This window comes from Ranitomeya imitator, chromosome 3 (genome assembly GCF_032444005.1).
Source record: "Ranitomeya imitator isolate aRanImi1 chromosome 3, aRanImi1.pri, whole genome shotgun sequence".
NCBI lineage: Eukaryota > Metazoa > Chordata > Amphibia > Anura > Dendrobatidae > Ranitomeya > Ranitomeya imitator.
This window is the reverse complement of record NC_091284.1, coordinates 788008028-788023047: the sequence shown is the minus strand read 5'-3', so window position 1 is coordinate 788023047 and position 15020 is coordinate 788008028. Positions and strand designations below refer to the sequence as shown.

General features: G+C 43.1%; 1 protein-coding gene across 1 annotated transcript in view; it reads left to right on the top strand.

Moving 5' to 3' along the window:
• Nucleotides 1-12800, top strand: part of SESN3 (sestrin 3) — an 81322-nt gene extending 68522 nt beyond the window's left edge. Inside the window, exons 8-10 of the mRNA XM_069759176.1 lie at nucleotides 467-657; nucleotides 4608-4752; nucleotides 6356-12800. Of these exons, the coding sequence (XP_069615277.1) occupies nucleotides 467-657; nucleotides 4608-4752; nucleotides 6356-6442 (423 nt within the window). The 3' untranslated portion in view covers nucleotides 6443-12800. The remainder of the gene's footprint in view (nucleotides 1-466; nucleotides 658-4607; nucleotides 4753-6355) is intronic.
• Nucleotides 12801-15020: the final 2220 nt, after the last annotated feature.

The window sequence follows — 15020 nt, the reverse complement described above, 5'->3', positions numbered from 1 at the left end:
AATAATAATTGGGTAATTTAAATTTTTTTTTTTTTTGGGGGGGGGGGGGGATTTTGAAAATTCTTCTCCCCCCCCCCCCCCCCCCCCCGAGTGGGTTTTTAAACAATTTTTCACGTTTTTTGATCCGTAATTACTTGTGTTTTATATAACTAACATGGCAGTAAGCAACAGGGACCATTAACACCCATCAATCTGGAAAAGGTGGGGGGCTCCATTGGTAATATATGGACCCCTATTTGGATGTTGCGAAGTTTTCTACCTGCCTGATTAAATATATTGTATTGTTTTGTGGCGCTCCTATGCAGAGCTGCATGTCTCCATGGTAACAGACCACAAATAAACACTGTGTAGTCTGATCCTGATGTGTCACACAAAATTTTTCTGCCCCGGTAATCTACAAGGAGAGGCAGATGAAACTTCGGGAACATGTTGTGCGTCTACTCATGTCGTGGTTTCGGCTCTGCAGGACTACTCCTGGGAGGATCACGGCTTCTCGCTGGTGAACAGACTTTACTCCGACATTGGCCACCTGCTCGATGACAAGTTTCGAATGGTCTATAATCTCACCTACAACACCATGGCCACCCATGAGGACGTGGACACCACCATGCTGAGAAGAGCCTTGTTTAATTATGTTCACTGTATGTTTGGAATCAGGTACGTGCTTTATCTGCATTTTATACTTTTTTTTTTTTTTTTTTTTTAATCCATATCAAGTGTAGCATCTTTAATCCCTTAACGACCAGTGACGGATTTATCTGTCATTAGACGCCTCACCTTGTTTGGTGCGGGCTCCTACATTGAGCCTGCACCTTTTTCGGCACATGTCAGCTGTTTTGAACAGCTGACATGTGCCGCTAACAGCTGCGGGAGGAATCGCGATCCTCCCGCAGCTGTTAACCTGTTAAATGCCGATGTCAAATGCTGACAGCAGCATTTAATATGCATTTTCGGCAATCGTGCCGGAAATCCGCCCATCGGTGACCCCATCACGTCATCGTGGGTCACCGATGGGTTGGTATGACAACCAGAGGTCTCCTGGATTGCTATGAGCGCCACCCGAAAGCCTAAAAAAAAGTTGAAGACACAGCTCAGTGTTTTTTTTTTTTTTTTTTTTGTTTTTTAATTGACACAAAATTTCATGAACTACATGCGCCATTGTGAAGAATTTGACTCACAAAGCGTTGACGAATATTACAAGTCCCCCCTCAAAAACGTTAAAAAAAAAATAGACACAAATGATGAATTGGGTTCTAAGTTTTAAAGGACTGGCAGGAAATGTTTTTTTTTTTTTTCTTGCCAGATGGCTTTTTCAGGGATCACATTGCAATCCTCGGACTGGCTGTCGGCTCTCCTGACCTGAGCGTGACCGCTGCAGAGAAATACAGACTGTGACGCTCTGGTCAGAAGAGCCGACAGCCAGTCCGAGGATAGCGATGCGATCCTCGCACGAATTATACGGAGCATTGTCTCATCAGAGACAGCCCCTTTAAGAATGTGGCCATCAGGGTAATTAGCTGTTTGCTCTGGATTCTGCTTGGAAAGCAGCGTGCACTGCTGCAATGAACCTAATATTACAAGACGGCCATTTAGATGAAGCAGTACTTCGTTCTGGCTCATAGGAAAGATCATCTTAGAACCCCCTACATAAGACGACCATATGCCCCCTAAAAAAACAGTTGCTGTTCACCTCAGGCATTTAAAAAAAAAATTGTTGCCAGTTTTTGGGTCTGAAAATATTTTTTGCTATTCTTTTTCGTTAAACATTTTGCCCCATTTGACTCCCCACATGCACGTTCAACTTGGTCTGTGAACGGGTTATCATAAATGTGCTGAGATAAGCTTGAAAAAAAATAATTGTCTCACTGGACCATTGGAAAGAGCTCACTGACAGACTCCAAGTTAGCTCATTGTGCAGCAAACAATAGACAGTGCAACACAGCAGCTATAGAAGGCCAAAGGTGCAAGGATTTTAGTAAACACTAAAATACAAAAAAGTATATTTAGACTGAAATATCTGCAAAAAAAGTCAACAAAAGTGGACAATTAGAGTATAGGGTTGGGCTGAACGTTGGGTGTTAGGCGACAAGGGCGCAACTATAAAAGGGTGGTACATTGGGAGTCAAGGGTGAGGGTCAGATGGTGATGGCTGGGGATAATTGGAAGAAAACAGCGAGAGCGTAAATGCCAATTACTAGGAAATTATAGAAAAGAGACAGTAAAGTCTAAAATAATCCAAAGGGTTTGAATGTAATAGAACCAGGTTTTGCTATGGGATGCCACAATTAAAGAGGTTATTCAGGACTATTTTTTTTTTCCTTAACTATGGGCCTAAGAACCCACAGGCAGATAGTTACTAACTTCCTGCCCGTTGGGCCCCTGCGCCGATCTGTTGACACAGAGCGGTCACAGACTACGTCACCAGAAGCCAGTGAATCGCTGGCAGAAGCAATGTTGGCAGGGCAGTGGCTTCTCTTCCGCTCTGCTGACATCATGCTGATTGACAGTCGGCTCCCCGCTGCCTAAGGCTGCTGTCAATCAGCATGACGAACAGCAGTCACGTCCTCGTCGACAGAGCAGCCCAGAAGAAGAAGAAGCTGCTTTGTTGACGTGAAACTGTTGAATCACAGCCAGGATCGGTCAGTGACCGATTAAACAGCCTGGTAGTTGCTTCTGTTGGCAACTATCTGCCTGTTTGATTTTAGGCCCGTAGTACCGTAATTGTCTTTGACAACCCCTTTAAATGTTATCATTCCTGGTTTTCAGTTCCACCACAGGCACCGATAACCAAAAGTGCTCGATTCGTCACGACAGACCCGAACGGTGCCCACCACAGGCCCAATCGACATGGCGTTCTTACAGGAAAAAACAATATTGAGCCATTTTTTTTTTTATGACAGATATTACAAGATCTGTGATGGTGGCTCCGATTGAGATGTGAACAGAGTTTTATATAGCGAAGGCTGACCCCAATTCTGTCCCATGGGATGTATAGAAGGGGACTCGTTTATCAAAACTGTGTGACAGGAAGACTAGCTTTGTTGCCCATAGCAACCAGTCGCAGCTCGGCTTTCATTTTACCACAGCAGTTTAAGAACTAAAAGCTGAGCCCTAGTTTTGTTTTAGTCAGTGTTTTCATTAGTGAGGCCCATGAATTAAAAAAAAAAAAAAGACAGAAAATAAGGATTTATGAAAAATGTTCCATAGCAACCAATCACTGTGCAGCTTTCATTTTGTATTCTGTTCTTAAACAATGAAAGCATTATTGCGATTGGTTGCTACAGGCAACAAACAGATTTTTGGCTTAGGCCCGATATTTATATCTTTTCTGGCAAAAAAAATTACCACAAATACTCATGTATTGCATTTACTGCGATTAGAACAGTAAAATTAAAGGGTCTCGCCATCTTTTGGGGACTTTTTTCTTTGTAATCTGGTTTCATTAATAAACTTGCACTGTTTGCACTCTGTAGCCGTTGTGTTGTACAGAATGCAGTCAGTGAGCTCGTTTTGATGGTACAATGGGACGGTACATATAAGGTCGACTCCCACCCTTTGATGCGGACTCCGGTGCTGAGCCTGCATACTTCCCGGCACATGACAGCTGAACTGATCAACTGACATGTGCCTCTAACAGCCGCGGGTGGAATCTCAATCCACCCACGACTGGTAACATATTAAACATTGGTAAACAGCGTAACGAGAAAAAAATCAAAATTACGGGGTTTTTTTTTGTCTCTGCGACATTTTTAACAAGAAATCAAAACATTGTGTCTAACCCAAAATGGTATAAATAAAAATGTCAGCTCAGCACACAAAAAATAAGCCCTCAGATCACGAAAAATAGAGACATTACGGGTCTCGGGAAATGGCGCAATTTTTTTTTTTTTACTATTTTTTTTTTTCCACTAAGTAAAAAATAACCTATATATGTTTGGTGTCTGCAAACTCATAATGACCTGGAGAATCCGAACGGCAGGTCAGTTTTAGCATCTTGTGAACATGGTAAATAAAAAAAACAATTGCGAAATTGCATACTTTTTTGCAGTTTCACAGCACTTGGAATTTTTTTCCCACTTTCCAGTACACTATATTGTAAAATCAATGATGTCATTGAAAAGTACATCTCATACCTCAAAAAACAAGCCCTCACATGGCCATAAAAAAATAAAATAAAATAAAAAGTTATGGCTTTGGGACGAAGGGGAGTAAAAAACGAAAATTAAAAAACGGAAAATCGCAAGGCAGTGAAAGGGGTAATGAAACCCAATTGCAGAAATATTTTTTAGTCCCCCAAATACATACATTTAAGTAAAAAAAAAAAAAAAAAAAAAAAGCCATTCCCTTTTTGATGGTAAATTTTGATTATGCCTTCCATATTGAAAATCCACTAAAAAATCCCAATATTAAAAATCCCCTGTTGGGTGTCGTCAGTGGAAACTGTGCAGATGAATGATTTTCTTCGATAGTTGCGGTTTCCCGGGCGCCACGTTAGGGTTTGCAGGTAGATGATTAATACGATGTCTACATCTGCTATGTATTGTACTCGTGCTCTCAAGAAATTGGCTGAGTTTTTAATTTTCTGCGTCTGACCTGATTTTCCCTAGGTACGACGACTACGATTATGGGGAAGTTAATCAGTTACTTGAGAGAAGCCTCAAGGTTTACATTAAAACTGTGACCTGTTACCCTGAGCGAGCCACCATGCGTATGTACGACGGGTACTGGCGCCAGTTCAAGCACTCTGAGAAGGTGAGGACCTTCACAATGGAAACCTCGGCAACTTTTTGATTTACATTATATTTTTTTTAATTTTATTTTGAGATCTGTTCCATCAAATCTGACAATTTTTTTTTAATTCGGATCAAATCGAATCCTCACGAATTAAAAGAGCCCTGAAAGAACATTATTTTATACACTGAGGGTTCTCCCGCCCCCACAGCATAATAGACGGAGGGGAGGGAAGGGGCTGCTTGCCCATCCATCTGGTCATCACCTTTAGGGGCTCCTTGCTCATCCATCTGGTCATCACTTTTAGGGGCTCTTTGCCCATCCATCTGGTCATCACTATTAGGAGCTCCTTGCCCATACATCTGGTCATCACTTTTAGGGGCTCCTTGCCCATCCATTTGGTCATAACTTTTAGGAGCTCCTTGCCCATCCATCTGGTCATCACCTTTAGGGGCTCCTTGCTCATCCATCTGGTCATCACTTTTAGGGGCTCTTTGCCCATCCATCTGGTCATCACTTTTAGGGGCTCTTTGCCCATCCATCTGGTCATCACTATTAGGAGCTCCTTGCCCATACATCTGGTCATCACTTTTAGGGGCTCCTTGCCCATCCATCTGGTCATCACTTTTAGGGGCTCCTTGCCCATCCATCTGGTCATCACTTTTAGGGGCTCCTTGCCCATCCATCTGGTCATCACTTTTAGGAGCTCCTTGCCCATCCATCTGGTCATCACCTTTAGGGGCTCCTTGCTCATCCATCTGGTCATCACTTTTAGGGGCTCTTTGCCCATCCATCTGGTCATCACTTTTAGGGGCTCTTTGCCCATCCATCTGGTCATCACTATTAGGAGCTCCTTGCCCATACATCTGGTCATCACTTTTAGGGGCTCCTTGCCCATCCATCTGGTCATCACTTTTAGGGGCTCCTTGCCCATCCATCTGGTCATCACTTTTAGGGGCTCCTTGCCCATCCATCTGGTCATCACTTTTAGGAGCTCCTTGCCCATCCATCTGGTCGTCACTTTTAGGGGCTCCTTGCCCATCCATCTGGTCATCACTTTGGATCTTCAGGAGCTGATTAGGCATCACATAGTCAACGTGGGCGCAATGCACATTATTGACCTGCATCTCTTCTCTTCTGGAACCACGTGAGGCCTAATCAGCGCCAGAAGATCTCAGAAGAAGACCAGACAGCTGGGCAGTGAGCTGCGGCAGCAGCACAGACCCACGTATACTCTTATTTTTCATCTCCTTCTGGCTCTCAAAAGAATTAGCCAAATTGACTTGTAAAAGAAAATAAGTTTCTGGCTCATCCAAATTTTGGGTGCTGTTTGTCCAAATTTATATATACTTTTTTCTTTCTTCTGATTCTGGTTTGACTGATTTGAGAGAACTTTCTTTTTTTCTGCAGGAGAGCTGCTCAGCCAGAATTTACAATTTTATTTTTTATGCTTCCCTGCTGTCACCACTACAGGGAGCGATCTGTATACAAATTTGTTAGTTGTAAACTTCTAAGCTCCCCCTAGTGGAGGCTGTAGGTCTCACATGCCTATATAGCTGTGTTATGGCAACTTTGCAGCCGTTACTTAATGTCCTCTTCTCTCTGTTTTTTTTTCTTTTTTAAGGTCCACGTCAACCTGCTCCTCATGGAAGCCCGTATGCAGGCGGAACTTCTTTACGCCCTACGTGCTATAACCCGTCACCTGACCTGAGGTCTTGCATGTAATCGCCAACATGCAACGCAACTTCACCCATCAGTTCAATAAGAGCGCCCGCCTGTCATGTAGCAACAAACGTATATATGCATTTCTAGTGTCCATGCTGGCCAAAAACGTGGCAGTAATGTGCAATGAATGGCCTGTGTTTTGTTTTTTTTTTTCTTTTGTTTTTTTCTACAATGCTCTATCTAATGTTAGCAAGATGGCACTACTATGAAGTTTTTTTTCCATTTTTTATATATATATATATATATATATATATATATATATATATATATATATATATATATACTTTACAGCAGTAACTAATTTGCACTGCTTTCTCTGAGTATTTTCTTTAGACACAGGATTCATTTTTTTTGGATTATTTTTTTTTTGTACAGACATACATTGTATATGTATAACCAATCCTGGTTTGCCTTGTTCCAGTTACGTGTAGTTCTTGGTTATAAGAGACAAAAAAAGAAATGAAAAACCTAAAAAAAAAAAAAAAAAAAACCCACAGGAAAATAAGCTGTACTGTCTAATTCATAGAATATATAAGCTTTTTAACCATTATGTTGAAAGGACAAAGTTAAAAAGCAGAATGTGTGCCATAAAGATGTAGTTCTGTACATACCGGTGTTGCTTCGCAGCTTCCACATCCATGTAATCTCAGTTCAGACTTGGCCGTTAAGTGACAAAAAGACTTTTTACTGAATGTGGATAGTTGCTGACGGCTCAAAAAAAAAATGTGAAAAATATCCTTTTCCCTTATGGAAGATCCCGCAGATCCTACTGAAGTGCAGAGCTCCTCTATGTAGATTTCTGGATATTGCAGAGAGTACTTTTTATCATTTTCCGTAGCCGCAAGACTCTCTTACCAGATTAGGGTCTTTTTTTTTATATGACTCGGCAGTATACACAGAATACATGCATAAGCTAATTAAAGGGGCGTGAGTCAGTGGTGGGCAATGGGTGGGTGGTCTCGACTCTCATACAGTACCCCCTGACCATGATAATTTAGTCGTGATAACCAAAGTAGTCCATTTATATAGTGCCTTTGTCTTTGACCGAAAAGCAATTCCTCATCAGTGGAGGTAAATTCCGCTTTAGCTGTGGGATAATCACGGGCTACGTGAACTTCATTTTGTGCCATGGTGGGCAAAATCCTTCTGATGGTCCCAAGTTTGACCAACGGATGATCTACTGAGTTGCAGACCTTCTACTGAGTTGCAGTCTTTGGTCTGACTCGTGTACGATCTGTGGTTAATTCTCATTCTAGACCTATGTGACTGAGCTCCGCAGTTGTGTTCGACATGAACACGAATGGTCTCTTCCCTCACCCAGAAACTGGTTTTAACCAGTAGTCGTTTTTTGTGGGGGGGTTTAGGACAGATCTGCAATTAATGCTCTTTGTTGACCAAGGCATGACTGGCAGGTATTATGTTGGACCAATACATGACTGTCAAGGCTTTGCCTCACCCAGTCATGACCATCTATGGTCCCTTTATGAAACTAGATGATACCAGAGGTCTCCTGTCTGACCCATATTTCACCATATTAATGAATGAATGGGACCACTGACTTATCAGATATGACCTTAAGTGTTCCCAATTTTGCCAAGCTAGGATCACTGGTGGTCTCTTGCCTGCGCCAAACAAAACTATCTAAATTATGTCTAAACGTCCCTGGTCTGACCCATACATGATGGTTACCTCCTTGCCTAACCCATTTATGACTCCATGGTCAACGTTTTAACTATCTAAGCAGGCCCAGAAATTTCTTGCCTGACCATAGTTTCTGATCATTGCATGTCTTATCTAAACCAAACCTGACTGTAAAGGGTTTCTTCTTGACATGTCATGACTATCGGTGGTCTTTTTTTCTGACACAGCCATAACTAACAGTCCTTTGTTTGACTTATAGACAACTAATTCTCTTTCTTGACCAAGGTATGACTGACCATCTCATGTCGTACTCATACATGGCTGTCACCATTTTGTCCAGGCATGGCCATCAGTGGTCCCAGATAATCCAGATAAGACCAGAGGTCTCCGAACTGACCCATTCATGACTAATTCTTCTTCTGAAGAATGCATGACTGACATTCTGACTCATACCATGTCCCATTTCTACGTACAAAGTAGATGTGGCTGAAAGCCCCTGGACTGAGCCATCCATGGTGGTTACCTCCTTGCCTAACTGAAGTATGCCTTGGTCTACTCTCTAACTGCCTAGGCATGGCCAGAGGTTTTTTTTTTTTGCCAAACCGATACACAATATTAGTGACTGACAATTGCGTGTCTTTTTCAGCCCAGACTTGACCTCTTCCCCTTTTCATGACGGTCGGGTTGTATCAGAAAAGAACCAATTGACAATTACTGGTCTTTTTTGGATATGACATGACCATCAATGGTCTCTTGTTTGACCCAAGCACAATTGTAGCTCATTCATGGCTCAGGCCTGATTGTTTTTCTTTTCTGGCCCTGTTTTTTAACCTAGTCATGCCCTTCAGTGGTCACTTTCTGACCAAGACATATTGGTATTGTCCCTTTAGAAAATTGGTTTTGCCCATCACTGACGGCTCATCCAGGTTTTACATGGCCTACCCTTATAGTGCATTTTCCTGCGCAGTCAGTGATCCGCTTTCTTAGACTGTGGGTGAAGTGCGTGCCACGTATTGTGCCATATAAGTAGACCCCGAGTTGCCAGCACAGGTTTATAAAGAGTCGTGTAAACTGAATTTAATGCAACTTTAAAAACTATATACAAAAGTGCTACTGTACCATTTACAGATATATTTGTTAAAAAAATAAGCTATTTTATGTATATGATATAACTCTGATATAGGAAATGGCAGGGGAAGGCATTTTCCAGCACACGCCAGACTTTCTGCCCCGCGAGCGAGACGCTGTGTTGTCAGGAAATGCAGGAAATGACTGTTTGCACTCCAGTCACATATAGTCATGGCAAGTGTGGTGATATTTTGTAGAAGAAAAAAAAATTATATAGCTTTTTTTTATGGGGTTGTTAGAGTTGACAGTCGGTATTCGTGTGTAGCCGTATCAATTCGTGTGCACATATATTAGGCTTTTATGCTTTAAAGTGCAGATACACACGGTGTAAGCCTCTGTTACGTGTGCCAAACCAATCAATATTCATCAGATCCTATCACAATCATAACGTTGGCATTCTGCCAATCTAGGTGGGGCTGGTGGGGGGCTTCAGTGTGCCAACTGTGCTGCTTTATAGGTTGCATCCCCTCGAATTGGTCAGGCTCACACGATATATTAATACACTGTGATGGGTTTCCTCTAAATTATTGTTTTCCGGGATGTAGTTTTGCCATCGGTGAAGAGCCACAGATTCAGGAACAAGCACTAAACAGTACCTGAGGTACCTAGATCCCAATATTAACACATTTGCAATATAAAAAATTTGCGTAACACCAGTATTGTAAGTGGTCTGTAGTTTGCATTCTGGGGTGCAACCTGCAGCGTACAAGCTGTTAATTTTTTTTTTTTCTTAAAGGTATCTCATTTAGAAAACCTATTTTTTGATACCCTATTAGAAGGTCCTGACCTAGTAAAGTCTATAGAGTCTTGCTAGAAGACCCAGATTGTTTATACTTTACACAGACAATCTTTTTTTGGTGCCATGCAATACTTCATTTGCCCTGCGGAAGTGCTGCAGGGAAATTGAACACTTGCTGCTGTGTTTCTACGCAATCAGGACAACCTCTGATCAACTTTCTAACAAAATGGGACACCAGTGTTCAAAAGAGCAAAATGGTTGCTGCTCATAATATAGCCACAGCTGTTCCTGAGAAGGCACCGACTTCTCTCTGCTCATGTTATACCATCGGGAACCCATAGACTTGCCAACAAGCAATAAAAAAAATAACAAAACTGCTGTTCTTGTGAACCATTGCCCTTGCAATAGTGCCGAATGCACTTTTTTATAGTTAAAGTATTATATCATTTCCCCACCTCTGTGAAAAATGTATTTTCTTTTTTATTTTTTTTTTATGAATACATTTTGTAACTATTTGCTGCCTCATACGATAAAAGGGTGTTGGGTAAGGAAAAGCTGACCAAAAAAGAAAATAAAAGTTTTGCACATACTTACAGCACCCCCTTCCTCTTCCTATACAAGAGCGGCGGGCGCCAGTCGTACTTGATTGATATATTTGTATGGTTTGTTTTTTTTTTCTTTTCAATGTATGAGATGTTTACTCCAGATTCTTTAACCTTCATTCATCAGTGTGTTAATGATGGCTCCAAGCTGTGATATCTCCTATACAATGTTGATAGTGAACAAAGGTAGAGTGCAATATTTCCAAAAGGGTATCACCGGGCCCCCTCGTATCACCGGGCCCCCTCCAATGAAGCTGAAGTGTCTTTCTGGGAAAATCGACGGATGGCGATATAGAAAAGTATTGTATGGTTTCATTCAGCCCAAAAATAAATGTTAAAAATAAAAGGTTTAAAAAATCAAAATGCAAACGTTAATGTCCTAAATTATGAGCCTTGCACAATCTATCCTTAGCAGGAATTATCCGACACACGTAGAGGTAGGAAACCAAAACCTGAGATTTTCGGTTACTGGGTCAGGCTTGCCCCTATTATCATGGCTTCCTGCACTTTTACAAGACACTCCCATATCCCGGTGGTCCTAAAGAGACCGTAGTCGTTGGGGGTCTTGATGGAAACAGGGGCGTAACTAGAAGCTTGTGGGCCCTAGTGTAAAATCTCTAACCGGGCACCTACCTATCATGAGTCTTTATTAGTACGAGTCTTCTCTTATGTGCTAAAGAGACCATTAGGGGGTCCTAGGTCCCTGGCTGCACCCACTATAATTACGCCTCTGGATAGGACCAAGCCTTCGCTCTTTAGACTAGCATGAGCTAATGGGGCATTGCTCACCTATTTAAAGGGGTGTCCTACTATTACAAGCAATTGCATATTGTTACAATTTTCTTCCAAAAACAGCGCCACGTGTGTACTGGCGTTAATGCAATATTACAGCTCATCAATCACTTCAGTGAGCTGAATTGCAATACCAGATGCAACCCAGGGACAGTAGTGGCGCTGTTTCTGTAAGAAAGATACCTGTTTTTTTTTTATCTTATGCAATCCCTTAAAGATATGACATATTCATCCTAAAAATTTGGTGGGATCATGACAAAGATTCATGTGCCATCAAAGAATTCAATATATTTGAGAAAGTTGAAGTTAAAACTTAAAGGGACACTGTCACCTGAATTTGGAGGGAACAATCTTCAGCCATGGAGGCGGGGTTTTGGGGTTTTTGATTCACCCTTTCCTTACCCGCTGGCTGCATGCTGGCTGCAATATTGGATTGAAGTTCATTTTCTGTCCTCCATAGTACACGCCTGCGCAAGGTAAGATTGTCCTCCGTAGTACACGCCTGCACAAGGCAGAGAATGAACTTCAATCCAATATTGCAGCCAGCATGCAGCCAGCGGGTAAGGAAAGGGTGAATCAAACACCCAAAAACCCCGCCTCCATGGCTGAAGATTGTTCCCTCCAAATTCAGGTGACAGTGTCCCTTTAAAGGGGCTCTTCCTTTAAATGAAGGCGAGTTGGAGACTACTTGTGTGGCCCCAGTAACACAACTGCACAGATGTGAAATAGTAGGGATGACGCCCCATTTGCTACTAAGTCACTTCTATAGTCAGTGCCACAAAAACTGTGTGAATGAGGCCCAAGAGTCATTTTGGTTCTAGAATGTTTCAGTATTGTATAGTCCCACAATGTGACAGCGGGGGGGGGGGCAAAAACAGGTGGGGTTTGTTCACCTTGTTCACCCAAATGGCCATAATACGGTAAATATTAGATGCAGTAGTAACGGTGGTTGCTTGAGACTAGAAAAAACAAAGGTCTCATTTTTTTATCCATAAAAAGCGCCACCCTTGTTCATGGGCTGCAACTGGTATTGCAACGGAGTTCAGAATTTTTTTTTTTTTTTTTTTAAAGGCTCTTGTTTTTACATTTTCACTAAGTCACTCTATATAGGGGGGCTATATAGAGTGACTTGGTGAGCAGAGACCCCTTACTGCGCACCAAGGCTTGTTGATTAAAATGTGGCGTGCAGGTTACGGGCTGTAGTCCTTACCAGCTAATCATGCGTCTACATCCAATAATTTGCTATACATTGCAGCATATCATCACCATGTTGGTAAATGAGCCCCAGTGGCTGAAGTTTTATCATTTTGCTTTTAAAACTTTATATTGTTACCGTGTCATTTGACTGATTTTTAGCAGTAATACGATTACTGTATTTCATTATATCCAACAGAGCGAGAGTCTGTATTTTATGTAAATAAAGAGAATTTTGCAGAACTGGATGAGTTTCTCTATAATCATTTGTTTGCTTGTGCTAAATATTGTGAACCTGATAAGAAAATGTGTGCTATAAAAGGATCTGTCAGATGTACAACTTTTGAGATTTGATTCAGTATATTTTTGGTAAAAACAAAGCAAAAGCCTGAGAGTCCTCATTGTCCAGTCCACTTAGGCTGCCGTCACCCTATCAGTATTTGGTCAGTATTTTACATCAGTATTTGTAAGCCAAAACCAGGAGTGGAACAAATAGAGGAAAAGTATAATAGAAACATATGCACCACTTCTGCATTTATCACCCACTCCTGGTTTTGGCTTACAAATACTGATGTAAAATACTGACCAAATACTGGTAGTGTGACGGCAGCCTTAGAGGAAGCCTGTGAGTCCTCATTGCCCCACCCACTTAAAGGAAGCCTGTGAGTGCTAATTGTCCAGCCCACTTAGAGGAAGCCTATGAGTCCTCATTGTCCCACCCACTTAGAGGAAGCCTGTGAGTCCTCATTGTCCCACCCACTTAGAGGAAGCCTGTGAGTCCTCATTGTCCCACCCACTTAGAGGAAGCCTGTGAGTGCTAATTGTCCAGCCCACTTAGAGGAAGCCTATGAGTCCTCATTGTCCAGCCCACTTAAAGGAAGCCTGTGAGTCCTCATTGTCCCACCCACTTAGAGGAAGCCTGTGAGCGCTAATTGTCCAGCCCACTTAGAGGAAGCCTGTGAGTCCTCATTGCCCCACCCACTTAGAGGAAGCCTGTGGGTGCTAATTGTCCAGCCCACTTAGAGGAAGCCTGTGAGTCCTCATTGTCCAGCCCACTTAAAGGAAGCCTGTGAGTCCTCATTGTTGCACCCACTTAGAGGAAGCCTGTGAGTGCTAATTGTCCAGCCCACTTAGAGGAAGCCTGAGTCCTCATTGTCCCACCCACTTAGAGGAAGCCTGTGAGTGCTAATTGTCCCACCCACTTAGAGGAAGCCTGTGAGTCCTCATTGTCCCACCCACTTAGAGGAAGCCTGTGAGTCCTCATTGTCCCACCCACTTAGAGGAAGCCTGTGAGTCCTCATTGTCCCACCCACTTAGAGGAAGCCTGTGAGTCCTCATTGTCCCACCCACTTAGAGGAAGCCTGTGAGTCCTCATTGTCTCACCCACTTAGAGGAAGCCTGTGAGTCCTCATTGCCCCACCCACTTAGAGGAAGCCTGTGAGTGCTAATTGTCCAGCCCACTTAGAGGAAGCCTGTGAGTCCTCATTGTCCCACCCATTTAGAGGAAGCCTGTGAGTCCTCATTGTCCAGCCCACTTAGAGGAAGCCTGTGAGTCCTCATTGCCCCACCCACTTAGAGGAAGCCTGTGAGTGCTAATTGTCCAGGCCACTTAGAGGAAGCCTGTGAGTCCTCATTGCCCCACCCACTTAGAGGAAGCCTGTGAGTGCTAATTGTCCAGCCCACTTAGAGGAAGCCTGTGAGTCCTCATTGTCCCACCCACTTAGAGGAAGCCTATGAGTCCTCATTGCCCCACCCACTTAAAGGAAGCCTGTGAGTCCTCATTGTCCCACCCACTTAGAGGAAGCCTATGAGTCCTCATTGCCCCACCCACTTAAAGGAAGCCTGTGAGTGCTAATTGTCCAGCCCACTTAGAGGAAGCCTATGAGTCCTCATTGTCCCACCCACTTAGAGGAAGCCTGTGAGTGCTAATTGTCCCACCCACTTAGAGGAAGCCTGTGAGTGCTAATTGTCCAGCCCACTTAGAGGAAGCCTGTGAGTCCTCATTGCCCCACCCACTTAGAGGAAGCCTGTGGGTGCTAATTGTCCAGCCCACTTAGAGGAAGCCTGTGAGTCCTCATTGTCCAGCCCACTTAAAGGAAGCCTGTGAGTCCTCATTGTTGCACCCACTTAGAGGAAGCCTGTGAGTGCTAATTGTCCAGCCCACTTAGAGGAAGCCTGAGTCCTCATTGTCCCACCCACTTAGAGGAAGCCTGTGAGTGCTAATTGTCCCACCCACTTAGAGGAAGCCTGTGAGTGCTAATTGTCCAGCCCACTTAGAGGAAGCCTGTGAGTGCTAATTGTCCAGCCCACTTAGAGGAAGCCTGTGAGTCCTCATTGTCCCACCCACTTAGAGGAAGCCTGTGAGTCCTCATTGTCCCACCCACTTAGAGGAAGCCTGTGAGTCCTCATTGTCCCACCCACTTAGAGGAAGCCTGTGAGTCCTCATTGTCCCACCCACTTAGAGGAAG